The sequence below is a fragment of the Oppia nitens genome, unplaced genomic scaffold, assembly GCF_028296485.1.
Source record: "Oppia nitens isolate AA-2021 unplaced genomic scaffold, nextdenovo-longstitch-racon4-pilon3 scaffold7_pilon_pilon_pilon, whole genome shotgun sequence".
NCBI classification, from domain to species: domain Eukaryota; kingdom Metazoa; phylum Arthropoda; class Arachnida; order Sarcoptiformes; family Oppiidae; genus Oppia; species Oppia nitens.
The window spans coordinates 1204525-1221387 of NW_026533251.1; the positions used below are offsets into that span (position 1 = coordinate 1204525).

At 25.9% G+C, this 16863-nt stretch overlaps 4 protein-coding genes and 1 non-coding gene across 5 annotated transcripts; 4 read left to right on the top strand and 1 right to left on the bottom strand.

Moving 5' to 3' along the window:
- Nucleotides 1–361: 361 nt before the first annotated feature.
- LOC128963102 (transcription factor Dp-1-like) lies at nt 362–1942 on the top strand. Its single transcript, XM_054309575.1, has 3 exons — nt 362–572; nt 745–984; nt 1063–1942. Exons 1-3 carry the CDS (start codon nt 483–485, stop codon nt 1795–1797), a joined length of 1065 nt encoding a protein of 354 aa, XP_054165550.1. The 5' UTR covers nt 362–482; the 3' UTR covers nt 1798–1942.
- A 4346-nt stretch (nt 1943–6288) lies between these two features.
- Nucleotides 6289–8514, top strand: LOC128963344 (prolow-density lipoprotein receptor-related protein 1-like). The gene is made up of 10 exons (XM_054309848.1): nt 6289–6302; nt 6394–6524; nt 6962–7024; nt 7109–7228; nt 7307–7405; nt 7462–7570; nt 7651–7752; nt 7829–7985; nt 8051–8092; nt 8155–8514. The coding sequence occupies exons 1-10, from the start codon at nt 6289–6291 to the stop codon at nt 8512–8514; spliced, it is 1197 nt and encodes a 398-aa protein (XP_054165823.1).
- A 2363-nt stretch (nt 8515–10877) lies between these two features.
- LOC128963345 (DNA ligase 1-like) lies at nt 10878–14082 on the top strand (the record flags this gene model as incomplete). Its single annotated transcript, XM_054309849.1, has 5 exons — nt 10878–10883; nt 12581–12707; nt 12784–12942; nt 13022–13333; nt 13421–14082. Coding segments are annotated over exons 1-5 (1266 nt in total), but the record flags the coding sequence as incomplete, so codon positions are not given.
- A 57-nt stretch (nt 14083–14139) lies between these two features.
- LOC128963346 (uncharacterized) lies at nt 14140–15255 on the top strand. Its single transcript, XM_054309850.1, has one exon. The coding sequence runs from the start codon at nt 14140–14142 to the stop codon at nt 15253–15255; it is 1116 nt and encodes a 371-aa protein (XP_054165825.1).
- A 1307-nt stretch (nt 15256–16562) lies between these two features.
- Trnam-cau (transfer RNA methionine (anticodon CAU)) lies at nt 16563–16635 on the bottom strand. The gene has a single exon. It is a non-coding gene; the product is annotated as a tRNA-Met (tRNA).
- Between the last annotated feature and the right edge of the window lie 228 nt (nt 16636–16863).

The window sequence follows — 16863 nt, forward strand, 5'->3', positions numbered from 1 at the left end:
TAACACAACTGTCTCTCCAAACATATAATATTCAATCGTGTGGTGCGATCTCAGGGAACGTCAATAGGAAAGCGCGCTTTTTTGCACCGGTATTACATTGGATTGACTGTAGAGGACACTACTGGATGCCTATAAGCTTATCGATGTAAGTGCAATGGTATGACATTATATATTACAAGACATGTTTGAGAAAATTGATAATTATATTATAAAAACTAACCAGGAACAATTTAATAATTAGATGATATTAGTATAAAATTAGTTTAATGTAAAACTAACCATGCTAAACTTTTTATTTGATACCTACTTTGTGTGGGAACAGTAGCTATTGAACAATACATGTGTCCGTAGTGTTAGATCTCTAGTGCTGTCCTCTACTAATCAAACACTGATTGATGGGACAGTTGTCGTGCAAAACAAAGTGCTTTACTATTAAAAGTCTATTCAATTGAATACTTTGGTATGTATTGAATGACTGAGCGATGGCTGCCGTCAACAATATTCTCGTTAAGCGCCGAAAAAGTGACCAAAAGTCGGCCAACAAACCACTGACACACTTACCGATTATTAAGGTAAGGACACAAAGTATTTATCTATGAAACAGACCCACAGATCCGCGACATACCAGTGCTGGCAAACTATGACATAACAAACCCAATGACCGCATGTGTCATCTCATCAAACAATGACTGACCCTTTGCTTTGCCTTTTCTCTTACCTGTCCTTTATGTTGACCAAACATAGCCGACGCCCAATAGCCAACCGATTCCCGTATTGGCCGACGACACGTCTAGCAGTCAGTTGTCGGCAATGATGACCTCATCTCCGTCAGCGTTGTCGCGCAACAATGCATTTGCTTCGTTAGTCGGTGCGGCCACCAATCAGTTTAACCAATTCAATATGCATGAGATGCGAGCCATTCCCGCCAAACGCCGCAAACAGGACCCGAAAACTGGTAAAGGATTGAGACATTTCTCGATGAAGGTATGGCCTAAATCTCTACACAAAACCAATACGTTTTATAAATCTGTTTTATTGTCGTCCGTCCGAACCGATCGATAGGTCTGCGAAAAAGTGAAGCTCAAGGGTTCGACCACTTATAATGAAGTGGCCGACGAACTCGTGGCCGAGTTCAGCAGTGACCCAATTGCTTCGCGGGCCGCCTTCCAGGGCGGATATATGCCTGGAGATCAGGAACCGTTTGACCAGAAGAATATTCGTCGGCGAGTATACGACGCACTCAATGTTTTGATGGCCATGAATATCATTTCCAAAGAGAAAAAGGAGATCAAATGGATCGGACTGCCGACCAATGCCGCACAGGAGTGCCTTGAATTGGAGTCGGAACGGGAAAAACGGCTCGAGAGGATCAACATTAAGAAGCAACAGCTCCGGGATCTGTTGCTCCAACAGATTGCCTTCAAACAGCTGGTCGATCGCAACAAGACTATGGGTCTCGTGCCCGCCAACAATGCTCTCATTTCTCTGCCGTTTATTATCGTTAACACAGAAAAGAAAACAGTAATCGATTGCAGCATTTCCAACGATAAGACAGAATACTTGTTCAACTTTGACAACACGTTTGAGATACACGACGACATCGAAGTACTCAAACGGATGGGTCTGGCCTTTCATTTGGAAAAATTGGAAAATGGCCAGTCCTTCGATAGACATGCACTCGAACGGGCCAAACATATATTGCCCGAAGCTCTGAGGCCCGAACTCGAGGAATTGATTGACGAAAAAGACATCAAATTGGTTCCAACGAGTCCTCAAAAGGCCAGAGCTGTTCACTGATTTGATTTGATGAGTGATTAAAACGATTTGTTTTTTTGGTGTTATTTTGATACTAAAATCAATGTTTGTTTTTATTATCAATATTTACTGATATCATATCCCATAAAAATCAATTCATTGAATGATATATTTATTATTATTATTATTATTATTATTATTATTATTATTATTATTATATGATATTATTTGTATAATAATATTATTTGTTTTAAACTATGAAATTTATTATTTTTTATTATATTTTTTGAAAAAGTAATAATAATTAATAATCATAATTAAGTACACAGTTTGACACACCAATTGTTATAATTGTCTACTAATTATCTAAGATATATATATATATATATATATAAGTCGATAAAAAAGCACAATTTTCCCCACTATTTAGATACATAATTATTATATTGTTTTTAATTAATTTCATTTCGAGTTCAACTTAATGATGTTTTTTTATAATTATTTGTGTCGATACTTATAAATAATAATGCTATGTTTATGCAAGTTTATATTTAAATTATAAAAAAAATGTATAAATTAATTATTAATATAAATTGTATAAGTTTATTATATAAATATTTTAATTTAGCCAACATATAATTTTTTCAATTATGACTCACCAAATAATTTGATTATTATTTTTTGCAATTTTTATTTGATTTCATCAAATAGTCATTTATACAATTAATTATTATAATATATAATTTATTGATTTGTTACTCACATTTTTCTTCAGTAAAAAATGTCGAGTTTATCTGTTTCATCACTAAATCATTTAATTTAATGTAAATTGAAAATGTATTTAATTTATGGGGACAACTATTAAAAAGTAATTTCTATATAATTTAATAATAATATTAAAATTGTTTTTTAATGTTTTGTTGATATTTATTAACAAAATAAATCCACTATGAATTGATATTTGATTTTGTCTACCAATATATTAACATTTTTAAAAATTTAGAATAAAAATAATAATTTTCATTGTTTTCAAAGAATATTTAAAAATATATAAAGTAATAGTATTATTATATTTACAAATTAGTATTGTAATTCAAAATAATAATTCAAAATAAATTGATGACACCATTTAATTATTAATAAAGTTTAATAATAACATATAAAATTTTTATTTATACAAAAATATCATTAAAATAAAATGTGTTGTTTAATATAAATAATATTTTTTATGAACTTTTTAAATATAATGTATATTCAATACTTTCAGTTTATTATTAATTTTAAAAATGAGATTTTTTATGTTTTTTAAACAAATTTGTAAGTTTTGAGTTTATTTATAATAACCTTTTAATTTTTTCTTATAGTTTACAAACGTATAATAAAATTTAGTAAAAACTAACTTTTATTTTTTATTTATATATTGTACTCTAAAAATATCATTTAATTTATTATATTTTTATTTATAATCTTATGGGGACTTTTTTAATTTATTATAAATAAAATAACACATTATATTTTAGTTTATATAATCAGTTATTATAATAAAAGTAATTTTTGTTTTTATGAATTTTGTTTGTACTCTCAAAACAAAAATACATAACTTTTAAAAATAACATTTATTTTGATGTTCCGTTAACACAGTTTTCAAGGTTTCCAGTAATTATGAAAACAAGTATTCAAAAAAAAACTTATTTCAATATTATTTATATATATCTTTTATTTTTCTATATATATATATATATCTTTGGTTATTTAAGAGTATTAAATAAAGTATATAAATATTAAATTATTCTATATATTAAATGTAATAATATATTTGTTTCTTAATTACAATATAAAATGCTTTTAATACTTTATTTATAAATTATAATGCAAATACATGATACTATTTTTGATTTATTTCATTTAATTTTTTTTTGAAAAATTAATTTTATTTATATAATATTTATTATTTTAATAATTAGAAATATAATTTAACATTTAATTAAATTTAGTTTGTTAGTTGTTTTGATATTATTAGTTTAATTTTATTTTTAATTTATATTAATTTATTAAAAAAATAAGTAATATTAACGATATTATTAAATATAATGTATACCATAATACATTAGTATACATTATACTAACTCTGATATGGATTTTTAGAAATATTTTTTTACATAATTTTTACTTAATATAAATTAATATTTTATTTTTTAAAACAAATTTGTTTATTAGTCGTTGACTATAAAAATGACATTTTAATATTTTGTTTAATATTTAGTTTTATAATTTATCAGACATTACTCAATAGATAATTTTCAATTACTATATGGATTATTAATGATTAATTAGTAATTACGTTATAAACCTAATTTAATTTAATGATAAAATAATTTGACTCTAATAATGATAAAATAAATAATAATAATAATAATAATAATTGATATTAAAAAAGAAAGCATTGACTAATTTGCAAAATTTTTCACAAACAATATTGCAAAATAAAATTGGGTTAAGATTACATTTAATAAGTATATAAATTGTATAATATATTTTTAGATTGATTATAGTAACACTATGTAAATATTAATATCTTATAAATTAGATTATTATTTTTTCAAATATTTTATTTGTTTAAAATGTAATTTATATTTACTTATATAATATTTATTAATTTAATTTAAGAATCGTTATCTTGTTGTAACAATATAAAGGTGTTAAATATAATTAAAACAATATATTATTTATTTAAAAAATTGATATGATATTATTTATTACAATTGTCTATAATAACATATTTAAATTTATTAAATTAATATTTTTTATTTGCTTAAATGAGTTTATATAATGTATTTCAATGAACTCTCAGCACACATCAAACTAACTGTTTTTATAATATAAAATTATAAATGTTTATATATTTTAGTGAAATTGTTTATAGTTTTTGTCAAAATAGTCAAAAATTAATAAAATATAATCTTATTTGTCATACAATTGAAATGAAAATTTTTAACAACAAAAAATATTAATGATTTGTTAGATGAAAAATTTTGACTTTTTTAGAGGTTATAGATTAATAAAATTATTATTATATTAACTAATTACTAGATATACAGAGCGTAACAACTAATAAAATGTTAATTTAAGTGTTACAATAAATTCCAACAAATAAACTATAATAATAATAATATTAAAATAATAACAATAATAATATTGTAGTTATTTTCATTACATATTTTGAAAAACCTGTTTTAATGATTATTATTAACTATTGTTATTTAATTTCAGTAAAATTTTTAACGAATATAATTAACAAATAAATAAATAAATGAATGAATGACTGCATTGGCAGACAAACTATAATCAAATTAACGGCAATAACAGGGCTCAGGTATATTGGATTCATGTGTTCAGTGGTACGGTTGACTTTTAGTAGACATCCGCACATTTACACCATTCACTTAAGTTCACTATACAATAATATAACGACTCCACCAAATGATATATTGCAATGTCAATCATTTTTCATCACATAAATAGCATTAAATATGATATTTTTATTAAATTTCATTTATTCAATTATAATAATAATAAAAATGATTATAAATAAATAGAGTGAGAGAAAACAAATTTTTATTTTAGTTAATTTGATAAATAGTGTAATAAGTAAAACCAGTTTTTAGACGTTTATTGAAATTATCGCGATTACAGTGTCTTTTAATTTTAATTTTTAACTTTAAAAACTGTTAGTCCAGAGATTGAATCTTCAAAAAACTCAATACAAAATTTAGTTCATTGTGTGAATGATTGAATGAGAGAGCAGAGAGAAAGAGAGAAAGAGAGAGAGAGAGAAAGAAAGAGAGAAAGAAAGAGAGAAAGAAAGAGAGAGAGAAAGAAAGAGAGAGAAAGAAAGAAAGAAAGAAAGAGAGAGAGAGAGAAAGAAAGAAAGAAGAGAGAGAGAGAGAGAGAGAGACCGATTACTTCATAAGACATTTTTATAAAATATATGGTACAGTATATATTATACAAATACAGTATAATATACCGTATTTAAGTTGTGTACAGTTAGGTTAGTGTTGTCATACCGGTATTCAACACACAAACTTTGATTTAAGAAAAGCTTTATTTTTTATTATGATTTTTGTTATGCCTGTTATTTGCATCACATTTAGCGGTTATCGCACTTTACTTATGATTATAGAAGTACTTAATAAATAATATAAAAATTACTTACTCTTCGTGTTATAAAAACTTTTTTACTCTTATTTTAATATAATTAGTGAAAAGTAAGTCAAAGTTTGTTACTTTTGATATTTAAAAAAAAGTTGTCTCATTTGTGGTTCACTTCCAATAAGTGACTGAATCTTTCTCTCTGAAGTCAAAAGTGTTTGAATCTTTCAAAGTGTCGGTGTGTATGATCTCTCTTACACTTCTAGTTTTAGTTTCATTTCATATCTTCAGTTGCGAACAGTTAGCTTTGAAATCATCTCTCAAAATACTGTGTCATTGCAATTGACATAATATTATTGACCAAATTCTTGATTTATTAGAATGATTGTTAAATGGTATGTCATATCATTAAATATCATCTTTAAAATAATATAAAATATATATTTAAAAAATTTAAAAATAAATCACTATGTTTTATGTAAACAGCAATTACCTGTCAATTATTGTGTTACTATTATATTGTACATCATTGACGGTATCTCAAGAGGACTATCAAACTGTCCACTGCGGGCCACCCGACTATTATCTCTGTCGTAACGGCAATTGTTTGCCCGAAAGTATGTGTTTTGTAATATAAAATTTATTTTTTATAACTCTAAACTAATTAATTTTATAATGAATTTATTTTTTCAAACCATACTATCCTATATCTAAAAAATTATTTTATTTATTTTATAATTAAATGTGGAACATCTAGTGATTATTCTTATTATAATATATTGCATAAACTTTTGCAATTTTTATCAAATAAAATATATTGAATTTTCTCTTTAATTTTCTATTTTTGAATACCAGAAGTGAATTTATAATTTTTGATTTTCTATAAAAAAAATCTTTGATATTTTTGTTAAGATAAATTATTTTTTGTAAGTATTTATAAGTATTTGTTACTAAATATAATTATAACTTATAATTTATAAATACGACAGTAAACAATAATTGTCCTATTTTTGGTTAAACAAAATAATTATAATTACTTGAATTACAAATATAGGCCTTGTATGTGATGGAGACAATGATTGCGGAGACGGATCTGATGAGCACCCGATGATGTGCTGTATGTCCTAATATTCTATAAGTTATATAAATATATAATATATTTATGTCACTAATCTTATTGGGAAAAAATATCTTTTAAAAGCTGATGTCAAGTGTGATGAAGAAAACGAGTTCCGATGCGATTCGGGTCGTTGTGTGACTAAAGCGGCTAAATGTGACCGACAGAAGCAATGTAGAGATGGCTCAGATGAAAGAGGATGTGGTTTGTTATCTTAAACATGTATTCAATTTATAATTGATTTGTTTCTATACTTGTATATCTGATATGTATATTACCCAGACTACCCTCCCTGTCCCGATAACATGTTTTCTTGTGCTAACAATAGTATGTGTTTACCAATGGAGGAGGTTTGCGATGGAACTATTGATTGTAAAGATGGTAAGAAATATATTTCAGATGTAAATCATTTTAATAACATTTAAAAAAAAACATAGGATTAGCATCGGATGAAATGCACCCGAATCCCTGTCCACGAAACGTGACATGTCCTTCATATGCATTCAAGTGCACCAATACTAATGTGTGCGCTCTTCCCAATTGGATGTAATGGATATAAATTTCATTTAATCATTAATTAATTGATATAATTTTTTTAATAAAAACATGTTTTATATAATTAAAAGGTGTGACGGAGAGAATGATTGCGGTGACAATTCAGATGAAGACGTCAACAATTGCAAGAACTTTGACTGTCCTGAGGATTGGTTTAGATGTGCTGACAATAGGTTTGCCAATAATTATGTATATAATATAAAAAACTAGTTATCTAAAACCATACATTTTTATATACATTTATTATAGATGTATACCAATGAATACTGTATGCAATGGTGTGATTGACTGCAAGGACGGACTGGCGTCCGATGAGAGACACCCGAACCCGTGTCCCCGAAACGTGACCTGTCCGCACGATTTCTTTAGTTGTGATGAGACCAACATATGTGCGCACCCACACTGGGTATAAGATTATATGTATTTTTTCAATATATGACAGTTAATTACAAACAACAAATTTCTCTTTAGTTATGCGATGGTAGCGATGATTGTGGCGACAAATCAGATGAAGTAAATAAATAATATTTTTTTAATTATATTAATTGTAAAAATATTTCATTGTTGACATACAGAATCCTGAGCGCTGTGCAGCACAGGTGTGTCCAGAAGGTTGGTTTCGATGCTCTAATAACCGATGTATTCCTCCCAACTGGCGGTGCGATGGAGGTGTCGATTGTCGTAATGGCGAAGACGAGGCTCAATGTGATAGTATTGAATCATTAAGCGAAACAACAAATGGTACACAACCAATAGTACCGGTGCCATCGGCACCAGTAGCTAATAGTCCAGTTACCAACCGAACGGTGCTCAAGTCAGCTCAAAAAGCACCGGTAGCTTCACAAGCATCAGCCCAGTCAGCCGCCAAAAGCAGCCAATCAATGCTCGAACCGCCCACTTCTGGTTCGGCGTCATTCCACCCGAGACGCCGGTGAACACCCTATTAAGTACTAAAACAAACATAATTTTCTATTATTTTTTAATTAAATTTGTATTTTTTAGGTAATTTTGTTTAATAATATTGTTTAATAATATTGTTTAATAATAATGATAAATATAATTTTTGAACTTTTAAAAGTTCTATATAATAAAAGTACTTATAATTATAAATATTTTAAATTTCTAATATAAATATTATGTTCAGTAATTGATGTTATATTTAAATTTATCATAAATTTTATATACAGTTAATAAAAGATTTAATCAATTGTTAAATGTATTAATTAATAAAGATTTTATTTTTAAATTAACTAGTAATTTGAGTTATAATTTATAACTTATAAAGCATTTTAAAAAATTTTTATTGATTATTTTAATCAATCATTTTTATTTTTAACGAGTAAATACTGTTTATATTAATAGTAGATTATAATCTCATAATATTGAATATTATTTTATAAAGTTGTGATTATTACTATCAATTATTAGTAATCATTTGTTGTAATATAAATTAAAGCACTTAACGAAAAATTAATATTTAACCAGTTGAGAATGCTAGAAATCCCCTATATCTTAATTTTGATGCTTTATTCAAATTTATACTCTAAAAATTATTTTTACATTTTTTTACATTGACCGCCATTTTCTCTATGTTCCTGAAAAGATATCAAAATTTTAATGCTGATCTCCTATACCTTATTTTTTATGTCTAATCCAAATCTGAAGTTTAAATTTTAAAATTCAATAAAAATGCGGACACATGAACGGAATGACATATAGAATTCAGATACGCACTCCTTTCAGTAGTTCGTGAAAACGTTTTTATCTAATCTAATGTCAATTTAAGTCAAATATAGTGTCATTTGTGACATATATATATAATCATAGCTTAAATTTGTTAATATTTATAAAACTAATATAGTCTGTACTCTATATACACTTTATTAAGAAATAAAAAAATTGTTATTTAATTTAGTCTCTTTTGGACACTGTTTTTATTAAGCATTCTCTCAAAGTATTTTCAAAATTTCTTAATATAAACATTTATATAATTAATTTGATTTAAAATATCTAAATAATTGCTTAAAATGGATATGACTTGCTTTTCAAATTTAATGTATTGTTTTCATAGTTTATAAACTTGTCATAAGTTTTGTATATTATTGATGTAATTTATATTTATGATTATTTTTAAGCTTATGTGTGTTTATATGTTATATCTCCGAAAAAAGACTCTTTAGTCTACACTACTATAGAAATGTGATTAATAAACTGTATATAAATTTAAGATTAATATAATTATCTATTTATAATTATTTTTTTTTTGTAAAACTATCATTCAAATATATTTTTATTATTTTTTTTACTTTTTAAATGTTAATTAAAATACTAATATTAATATTTAGTTATTTGTAATTATAATGAGATAAGAAAATTAACATGGGGATCCCATAGACATAAATTTATTTTAGAAAATTTTAGAAATTATTTTTTTTAATTCTATTTGTAATAAATATTTCATAATAACCTAATTATTTAATATATGATATATAATTAAATTGACTAAATATGAATATAATAAATGTTTATTAAAAAACAATAAGTGATCAAACCGTAAGGGGCGATTCACTTATTACGTTTGCACTTATTAAGAAATCTAGACCCTCTCTCTCTCCCCTATGTTCGCAATTGTTCACATGAAGTCATTTAAAAAATTACCCCCACATACACCACAAAAAATAAAATATTATCTAAATGTGAAAGTTCTTAAAGTCTCTACCCTTTCCCCTCGTTTGCAAAAGTTCGTTTTGGCCAACCCCACCCCTTCCCTCAAGTGCGAACGTAATATGTCAACCACCCCCTAAAAACTATTGTATTTTATACAAAAATTTAGCTCATTTTTTCTACAGCATTTGCAATAGAGATTATATCAATATATATAAGATATAATATCAATAGTATAAATTTTAAAAAGATTAATTTGTATAATGATATATTTATTACATATAAATGGCCATTCAAAATATTTTTATAACTTATAAAATATTTATATGATATAATTTAAATCATTATTTATTGGTCAAGCTTTAATAATAATAATATAAATAGTTAATACTTTTATGTAATATTTAGATAAATAACAAATAAAATATCATTTATTATACTATAAATAACACATTTTATTTTATATCGCAATGATATATAATTCATAAACTATAAAATTTTAGTTATTTTGACATTAATATAAAAATTTTATAGATATGTTATTTAATATTTTGATAATGTATTATTTTATTGTGTTTATATAAAGTTTACTGAAATTAAAATAACTTATTATATAAGCATTATATAACAAGTAATGACCGTAAGTAATGTAATGACTAAACATATATTAGTTTAAATATAACGTTTAAAATAAGTAATTATCAAATAAAATTAAAATTTCATACTAATTTATAAAATAATTTCATAATTAAATAAAATTTTTAAAAAATTGTGTAAATGTGCTTGATAATTGAATATATTTTATAGCATTATATCTTTATAAAACATTAAATCTATTGTTGTACAGTAAATAATACAATGATGTAATTGGACAACATATTAAAAAAAGTTTATATTTACAACAAAATTTAATTAACCAAATAACAATCAATAGCATAATAAATGTCAGTAACAACATAATTAACATTATTTAATACTTTAATACTTTATCACTAAATTTTTCTAATATATTTAAAGTTTTATTCATCAAAAAAAACAATCAATTTACTGTTACATTTAATTTCTGATCAACGTTTATATTATATAGATTAAACTTATGAGGAAATGTATTGTAAATTATGTTTGCACTGTTAGTAGTCGTCTATGTCATAATATATTTACTTATAAAATGACTAAAAAGTAATATTTAATAATTAATGAATAGGTTTGGGTGGAGTGCACCACAGTTCTTGAGCACTTCAATGATGGTATACCTACCTGTCCACACAGTTTAGTACAAGTCATGCAATTTCCACAACATTGTTGTCAAAATTGAGAGAAATAATAACATTATTTTTATTAATTCTGTTGTATTATATATATATATTTATATGTATGTAAACATAAATTCATGAATTGAAATAAAATATATTTTGCTTTTAACAGAATATTCTTTTTATGTGTCAAACACTACAACAATATTCAGAATATTCTATTAATATATATATCGTATTATCATTATATGATATCTACTTATAGTTTTATCATATATTTTATAGCTAATATATTGTTGTCATAAATGTTTATTATTATTATATTACTAACATTGTTATAGCATTTGTATATACACACACATCCTACAGTATTATTAATTTTAATTACATCACTATTTTATATAAAATTTTATAATAAAAAACATTGTAATAGTGTATGTATACAAGTTTACTAATAAATAAGATAAAATAAATTGCTAAACAAATAGCCAATTGATGGCCGAAGTGCTATATGTGTCGGTCCGCCCAACTGTTTATATAAATCCAAGCCATTCTCCACTTTAAATATTATCATCAAATGTCTTACAATTATTATATTTGTCACATTATATGACACAATGCTTATTGTATTTTATATAAAACAATTAATATTTAGTTGCCATCAAAAGTTTACATATCTTATTAAAATAAATTATAATATTAATAATTATTATTATTTCATTAAATTGCTATTGATTATGATTAATAGTTATAAGCATACAGTTTGTTGTTTAATTTTCATATGTCACTTAATTACCTATAACTATCTGTGCCTGGCTAATGATTCAAATATTAACATATCATCAACTACTCCATCAACTACTACTACTCCATCAACTACTACTACTCCATCAACTACTACTACTCCATCAACTACTACTACTTCACCAACTACTACTCCATCTACAACTACTATTATTGCTACTAATACTACTACAACAACTACTACTACTACTAGTGGACCACTGAGCACTTCTAATACATCTACCAAGGTCCATTATCAAAAGTTTAAATTTCTTATTTTGACAATGTTTTTAAATTATAGTTACCTCCCTGTGAGGAAAGGCCTAACGAGGTTGTACCAGAAGAGCCATGGTTGGAACAGTATGTGATCGGTGTATTCAAAGTATGGCACATCATATTTTCTGGACTATTCTCTGGACTGGCAATAGGTTTTTCAATAATTAAATCCTTAATTAATATCTTTCGTATACTTAAAAAATGTTTTTTTAACTTTTATAATATTAGTTATAGTACTTTGTTGTCTATTTCGATGTCGAATACCGCGAACCAAACAGGAGATCGAAGCAGATTTTGTTCGCCGAAGAATCACAAAAGTTTTTAGGACTCATCTCAATAAAATCAAAGTCGAAGATCTCGAGGCTCAGCCTAACAATCTGGTTCCAGGTCTGCATCAACATTGTTAACATTAAATTAAACATTTTAGTATGAATTTACAAATATTTCTTTTAATATAATCTACCAGTGCTTCAAAAAGTAGAGAAAATGGAAATCAGTCGAATCAATAAACAGGTGTCCTTCGAGGCCGGTAAGCAAACCTGGCGTCAAAAGCTACGGGCATTGTTTGCTATGGAACGGGAGATGACTCATAGCTCATCCATCGATGACGACACGTTGGGAAATAAATTTGAAGACGAAGACGAAATAATTCTGCCTGAAGAGGACCGTGCGATTAGAAAACAAAAAGAGACTGAAAGGAGAGTAGAGGACGAAAAACGTATGAAAGAGATCAGCAAAACTGTGGACAACGCAAAGATTGACAGCTCTTCTTTCAACGGTATTAACAAACATTTTGTTGAATTTTAATTTATTATATTTAGCAAATAAATAAATAATATAATTATTATTATTTATATTTCTATAGTGATTACGGATCAGTTTACGATTCTAATGGGCTTTGAGTCGGACAAAGACCGCAAGAAAAGAGAGAAAATAGAGAAAAAACAAAAACAAATTGAAGAAAAACAGAGAGAATTAGATGAAAAACAGGAAAAAAAAGAAAGAGAAAAGACAGAGAAATTTGAAAAAAAGAAAAAAGAATTGGAAGAAAAACTAATGAAAGAAGAGACGAAAATTAAAGCAAAGAAAGACAAACTATTTGGTAAATATAGTGAAGAAACAGACAAAGAGCACAACAAAGTCGCCGATGAAATCACTATTGAAGTGAATGGCAAAGTAGAGGATACGATGGATGAAAATAATGAATACATTAAAGAACAGAAGGTAGCGGACAGTGAGCAAAGTGTGACCGGTTTGGTTGATGTCGAGAGCATAAGTACTATTAAAACACAAGAACCTGAAGTCGAGATATTGAGTCCAAAAGCAAAGAAACAGAAAGAAAAAGAAGAGAAGAAACTAAAAGAAAAAGAACGCAAAGAAAGAGAAAAAGAGGAGAAAAAGGCTAAAGAAGAGAAAAAATTGAGAGAAAAGGAGGAAAAGAAAGAACTGGAGTTAAGAATGAAGAAAGAGAAAGAAATGCAAAAATTAAAAGAGAAAGAAGAGAAAGACAAACAAAAAATGAAATCAAAAGATGGAAAACAAAACAAAAAACAAATTGATGAAAATGATGCAAAACTGAATGAGATGTCACCTACAGATGTCATAGATAAAGAAGTCAATCGCAAAACTGATAGTGTAAGTGATATACACGTTAATGAAGAGACCGGTGTTGAGAGGAAATCATCAAAAATTGATGACAAAAGCAATGAACAACAGAAAGATATTAAAGTACAGAAAGAGGGGTCTAAGGGTAGGAAAGAGAAATCGAAGGATAGGGAGAGGAAAGTGCGAGTTATAGAGGATACGGAGAGAAAAGAGAGGTCAAAGGTTATCGAAATAAAGGAAAACTTTGAGAACAAGGAGAGGAAAGAGAACTCTAAGGGTAGGGAAAGAGACGTTAAACCTAAAGAAATAAAGGAAAAAAAGTCAAAACATGGGGAACAGGAAGAGAAGAAATCAAAAAATAAGGAAACGGAAGACAAAGAGTCAAAACATGTTTCTAAAGAGTCGAAAGAAAGCTCACAATCGAGACATAAATATGAAGAAAGAGAATCTAAGGACAGGGATCATAAAAAATCTTTAAAGACGGATATGGAGTGCACTAAAGGTCAAGAAAAATCAACAAAAAAGGATAAGAAGTCTAAGGATAGGTCAGAGTCGAGGGATAAGAGGCAGCGGGACAACTGTGTCACAGACATGGTTGTCAACAGTGATAAACATAGAGATAAAAAACATGAGAAACAGAGTGATGGCAAACAACACAAACATAAAGAAGATGTCAGTGGTATTAGACACAAGAAGTTGGCGAAACAAAAACGAAGTCAAGAAGAAGTGTTTGATGAGATGATTCAAATTGAAATCAATGAAAACGTAGTCAATATCCGTAGGGAAAGCCTTACAAACACTAATAAACATAATAATAATAATAACATATTACCAAATGAACCAATTGATGAACAAATTATAGACATTGAAAATTTTGACAAACAATCGGTGGCCACCACCACAACCAGTGGCACCAGTACTACAACAAACACTCATCGTATGAGTCGTGAAGAGAAAACCAAAAAATTAGTTGATATTCAGCGGAGTAAGAGTCGTGACTCAACTCGCAGTGCGGATATCAAGATTGAAATCGAGGACGAGTTCGGCAATCTGTCCACCGATACTGAGTTTCCCGATAATAGTTTTGTCTCCTGATATGAGGCCAAATCGTGTCTTCAAATCTGTATTGAAATGAGTAAAACAGAGTCATCCTTATCTATCAATCAACAAGATATACATCCAAATTGATTCCCAACTTTTAATCACTTTTTATACTTATTGATAAATACTGTATTAATTTATTTAATATTTAAAAAACAAATGTCAAGCAAAATATTTTGTAATCACTTTAATACAATTTGTAATTTAAGTTATCTATTATGAGCTTAAAATGTATAATAAGATATTTATCATAAAATTTAAATTATAAATATTAATTTTTAAAAATATACTGTATATACAATCATATTATTTGTTAAATCAAAAGTTATTGTTAAAGTTTGAATTTGTATGTTTGAAGTTTAATTATAAATTATAATCTTTATCTAGAAATAATAATGTATACATAATTAAATAATTTAATTTAATCAATAATAAACTCAGATTAATAAATCATGTAATATTTTATATTAACAACATTTTATTATTTGTATTAATTTGATATAAATTACTGTATTATTATAAATTATTAATAAAAAAACAAAGACTTGAATCAATAAAGTTAATAAAAGTTAATATAAAGTACAGTATAACTGCGTATATACTGTACCCACAGGTCATCTGTGGCTATATGTGAAAATATGGGGCAATAAGTAAGATATACCCCCTACCAAAAGTTTAATTTTAAATTTCAAAAATTTGTTACATTTGTCTATATATGCGGTTATACGGTACTACTAAAAGTAAAATAATAAGTTTAGTTGAAATATTTTATTTATTATTCTATTTAATATCATTTCAATTAAATATTTTTTAAATAGTATAAAATTTGATAATAATTGATTATATTTTATAATTTTTAGTTTAAATTGATTATATACTAACAATTAAAAATCTTTATCATTAACTAGTAATTATAAATTGTTTTATGGGTAAAATATGATATAATGAAAAAAATAATAAAAATTTAATATACAGTATAATGTTAGACAAAAAATATATAATTTAATTATTCTAAACAAAAACAATATTTTATTAACAATTAATGCAAAATTGCATTTATGTTTAGATAAACAAAAATTATAAATATTTTCCTTTTCACATTTTTTACCACATAAAACATTAATTTATATATAAGTTATTTATATTTATGTTACTTAATGTTTATACGAATTAAAAAACATTATTGTGAAACGTTTAGGATATATAAATGTTAAGTTTATCTATTTAAAAATACAGTTATTATTACTACATGTTATTATTAAATACAAAATTTATTATTAATAATTAATAAAAAAATCAACTGCCCCGGGTGAGGATCGAACTCACGACCTTAAGATTATGAGACTTACGCGCTACCTACTGCGCTACCGAGGCTGCCGATACCGGTCCATAGATATAGTCACTTATTTATATATATTATTTTTTATATATAAGCAAATAAAATTAATTACTTAAGTTATACATTAAATATATATATAAATTATTTATTGTTATTAGAAATTATATATTTTCTAATTTTTTTATGATTACAGTCATATCGTGTATATCATTGAAATTTTATTTTATTTAAAAATATTCAATTTCTTTAAAAATACATTATTA